Raw genomic sequence first — 4,618 nt, forward strand, 5'->3', positions numbered from 1 at the left:
GATAGAGGCTTGGAGTACAAGACAAGTTCCATGTAGTTTAAACTAATTCTATCTCTATCTCCTTATCTTTAACTTAAACTCATTTATACTTCTAACACAAGCGAGCCACCAGGAAGGAGGAAGAACACGGCCAGGGAGGAGTCGCTAGTAGCGATGTTGGCAATCCCTTCGTCTCTGTGTATTCTAGCGATGACGCAGATGGGCGAGGAAGGGCTATCGGGCCCAATCAACGAGAGAAGTGCGAAAATGCCACGGGAGTAGCTGCCCCTCGGACAGCAGGCCGAGGTTGTGGCCAGTTTGCAGCAAAGCAGCGTCTCATATATGCATCCAACAGACATAAACGATCAGATCAACAAAACAGATGGTCAAAAACTCGAATCGCTAAGAGAGCTCGGTTTAGGCTCAGATGCTAAATTTCACGGAGACAACGAGATAGGCATACGAATGAACATAGAAAAATAATTATTTCTACCCCTCCGGTAGTCGATTTCCAACCAAATTGTTCTTCATTACAACAAGGTACCCCAGGCCATCAAAAACCGTTTGCAAGACACAACATTTCCACAACAACCACAGCTACCAGCCTACCACCTCAGCTCAGCTCACGATACAACCGATTAAATCCCTCCCACTGTTTTAACGTCCAAGCCTTTTCTCACACGCTTAGCCGTTGCAATTCAATCACCACACCCAATCGCAGGCACAAAATTCCCTCGCTACCGGAAGACCCAAACTTGCAGGAAATGTCATGGTGCACACCTGCGCTGTCACACTCCACACCCGTGCAGCCTTGCTATAAAACCAACGCCACTCGGTGCACTCTAGGCCAACACCAGTCACCACCAGCCACACGCCCAACACAAGCACAGAGGCATTTACCGAGAAGGAAAACAGAAGGCGCAGCAATGGCAGCTCTCAGCTCCACGGCCGTGGCCATTGCCATCCTTGCACTCGCGACCGTGGCCGGCGCTGCTCTAGGGACGGCAACGACGAAGAAGCCCGTGATCTACATCTTCGGCGACTCGATGTCGGACGTCGGCAACAACAACTACCTCCTCCTCTCCATCGCCAAGTGCAACTACCCCTGGTACGGGATCGACTACGAAGGTGGCTACCCCACCGGGAGGTTCACCAATGGCCGGACCATCGGAGACATCATGGGTACGTATGCTCGCGCGTACGCGGAGATGATCAGCATTGCTCGTACTAGTAGCTTCTGCTATGCCACGCATGAATGGCAAAATGTGATGTGTTTCCGGCCGTATGCATGTCTGCAGCTGCCAAGTTCGGCGTCCCACCGCCGCCGCCGTTCCTCTCCCTGTACATGACCGACGACGAGGTCCTCGGCGGCGTCAACTTCGCGTCCGGTGGGGCAGGACTTCTCAACGAGACCGGCATTTACTTCGTAAGCGATTGAGCCACGGTGTTTCTTCTCTTCTTCGTTGCAGAATATGCTTTCTTAATTTCTTTGGCAGCCAGAGACACGATGATACATGGGATCAATGCGATCTTGCAGGTCGAGTACCTGTCGTTCGACAACCAGATATCGTACTTCGAGCAGATCAAGAACGCCATGATCGGCAAGATCGGCAAGAAGGCCGCCGAGGAGGTGGTCAATGGCGCAATCTTCCAAATCGGACTTGGTACAGTTTAAAAACATTTGATTTGCTTCAGCTGATCAATCAGTTGCTCGGCACGCAATGTACGAGTTGATTGATACAACGGGCATGCCCTGCGTGGTTTGCAGGGAGCAACGACTACGTCAACAACTTCTTGCGGCCGTTCATGGCGGACGGCTTGGTGTACACCCACGACGAGTTCATCGGCCTCCTCATGGACACCATCGACCAGCAGCTCACGGTACGTAAGACGGGCCGATCAGCCGAACGATGTCGGTAAGCTGTAAGAGTGCTACGTACCATTGCCGTAATTATTTTGTTTCTGCAGAGGCTGTACCATCTCGGGGCGCGTAATGTCTGGTTCACGGGGCTCGCGCCGCTCGGCTGCATCCCGTCGCAGCGCGTCCTCTCGGACAACGGCGGGTGCCTTGAAGACGTGAACGGGTACGCCGTTCAGTTCAACGCCGCGGCCAAGGACCTGCTCGACAGCCTCAACGCCAAGCTCCCCGGCGCGCGCATGTCCCTCGCCGACTGCTACTCCGTCGTCATGGAGCTCATCGAGCACCCCAAGAAATACGGTAACGATCGGCACGTGCCAAGAGATGCACTACCTTGCATGAACGCAACGCTGGAAGTTAATGGGCATTCGGTCCTTGCGTGCAGGTTTCACGACGTCGCACACGTCGTGCTGCGACGTGGACACGTCGGTGGGGGGCCTGTGCCTGCCGACGGCGGACGTCTGCGACGACCGCAGCCAGTTCGTGTTCTGGGACGCATACCACACCTCCGACGCGGCCAACCAGGTCATCGCCGGCTACCTCTACGCCGACATGGTGAGGGCCGGCGACGTGCAGCAGGACAACACCACCGTCTCCGGCGCGCCTAGCGTTGTCCGGTCACCACGCCCGGTGCCGCCTTCCCGGCCCGCGGTGCGTGGCGGCAACACCACCTCCGCCCCCAGCGCCGCGCCGGACGCGCGGCCTGTGCATGGCAATGGCACCACCTCCGGGGCCCGCGCCTCGCCCGCTGCGACGCCTGTGAATGGCAATGGCACCACCTCTGCGCCTCCCGTCGTCGGATCATCCTCCCACGCCGCGCCGCCTCCCCAGCCTTGAACAATACGATCAGGCAGACAGACCCTGTGCCACCATGGCAACATCGACACATTTTTGCGTTTCGTTCATCTCCACTATACGTCCATACCAAACATGTACTCGGACACTCGGTGAGTTAAGTCAAATTAATCAAAGCAGATATCGGATTATGCTAGAACACTACTTATACTAGTACCTCCTACTCGAGTATGATTCCGATAGGTCACAACGTTTGCGCCGGCTTTATCGTGGAGCACCATCAAAATTGTTGCCGCCACCCTCAAAGTTACGATTTGGCATCCGAGAAGCACCACCAAAACTGAAATCCTTCGGTGCATGCTGACTGTTGTGTTTGGTTTGGTTGAGGTGCAAATTCTAGGCCCTGTTTAGTTCATAAGTCTTAGGATTTTTTTTAGTCCTAACATATAAGTCTTAAGTTCCAAAAAAATTCCTACCTGTTTGCTTCCACTTAACATGGACTAAAATACCATATTACAACTATAAGTTCCTATAATTCCCTCCTTGAGAGTCTTATCTCACAAGTCCCAAATACCCACTTTAAGTCCCTATAAGTCCCTCCTGTTTGGTTTAAATGGGACTTAAAGGGACTTATAAGTTCTAAGTCCTAATAAGTCCATGTAACCAAACACCCCCTAAAAAAGCTGTTGTGAAAAAATTGTCGTGAAAAAGCTGAGAGCTGAAAAGTTGAAGTACCCCGGCTTTAAAATTCACACTAGAAAAAAGCTACAGATTCTCAAAAGCTGTTTTGAACATTTACTCTTTTAGTTAGCTTTTAGCTTTTTAAAGCAAAAGTTGGTAAAAAAAAGCTGAACCAAACACAACCTAATGCTTGTGAAAGTTATCAAACACCTCGCTGATTTCATCGCCTTTAAAGCCGCCTCTATTGTATTGATCCTTCGATCTCAGCCATCATAATTTTCTCCACTGCTGCGTACGTCATGGAAGTTGAGATTCCCACATCTCACATAGTGTCAATAAACAACAGAGTTTTGCATAGACCTTATCGAGCCGCGTAGGCGGATATGGACGTAATCCAGATATCCTTGAACAAAATCTACAACAGCAGTGTCCCGAAACACGTCGAAGGACAAATCAAGGAGGATCAATGATGTAGATCGTTGCCATGATAAGATAAGAGCACTAGTACTGTCGCCTCTGCCACACCAATGCTATATCGCTGCCACCACACAGTACACCGGCCCACGTTTCCCATAGTCCGCGTCGCCGGCTGAAGAAGGACGCCAGATCAGAGCGAACCCCGTCCCCTTCCACCCCCTCGCCTACATGATCCACCGCCTCAAAATGACGATGTGCGTCGCCAGTCCCGAGCGCCACCACCGCATCACCGAGATCCTCGCCATCGCGGTGTTCCGGCCCTGCTGTGCCGGCCCGTAACGGAGGCCCTACACGAGGAGACGAAAGTAGTTACAACTAGCCACTCGAGTTAAGAGCATCTCCAAGAGACGTGCAATAGCGCGGCACACTATTTTCTTCAGCATCAAAATATCGTTTTAGCGCGCGCGAACGTGTGATAGCTTTAGCATACGCTGCAAAATTTAGCGTGTCGATGTAGCATTTCACCACACAAGGTAAAATACAATGCGCACCCAACACAAACACATTTTCAATTCAAACATAGAACCAAGAATATCAAATACACAAAGTAAATCAACAATTAATAGTTCAACGAAAACATTTAAATTCAAATCCAGGTTCATAACGGAACCACCAGCAAGTGCATGCGATGTTAAAATAAAACTACATAATCCTAGACTACTCCTCATCCTCCTCGGTGGTGTAGTCCGACGACGTAAATGCATCGACCCATCGAGGATCATCCTCGTCCGAGGTGGACGCCTCGGGGTTGTCTATCTAGGCTTCCGC

General features: G+C 51.5%; 1 protein-coding gene across 1 annotated transcript; it reads left to right on the forward strand.

The window, feature by feature from the left end:
- Positions 1-830: 830 nt before the first annotated feature.
- Positions 831-2,893, forward strand: LOC123410293 (GDSL esterase/lipase At5g37690-like). The gene is made up of 6 exons (XM_045103216.1): positions 831-1,161; positions 1,278-1,405; positions 1,517-1,643; positions 1,748-1,860; positions 1,948-2,197; positions 2,283-2,893. Exons 1-6 carry the CDS (start codon positions 906-908, stop codon positions 2,732-2,734), a joined length of 1,326 nt encoding a protein of 441 aa, XP_044959151.1. The 5' UTR covers positions 831-905; the 3' UTR covers positions 2,735-2,893.
- The last annotated feature ends 1,725 nt before the right edge of the window (positions 2,894-4,618 follow it).

Source organism: Hordeum vulgare, chromosome 7H (genome assembly GCF_904849725.1).
Source record: "Hordeum vulgare subsp. vulgare chromosome 7H, MorexV3_pseudomolecules_assembly, whole genome shotgun sequence".
NCBI classification, from domain to species: Eukaryota; Viridiplantae; Streptophyta; class Magnoliopsida; order Poales; family Poaceae; genus Hordeum; species Hordeum vulgare.

Coding starts and splice junctions, on each gene's coding strand:
- LOC123410293 (XM_045103216.1), top strand. CDS start 906: ATGGCAGCTCTCAGCTCCACGGCCGTGGCCATTGCCATCCTTGCACTC. Junction 1,644..1,747: donor AATCTTCCAAATCGGACTTG/GTACAGTTTAAA, acceptor CGTGGTTTGCAG/GGAGCAACGACTACGTCAAC. Junction 1,861..1,947: donor CCATCGACCAGCAGCTCACG/GTACGTAAGACG, acceptor TTGTTTCTGCAG/AGGCTGTACCATCTCGGGGC.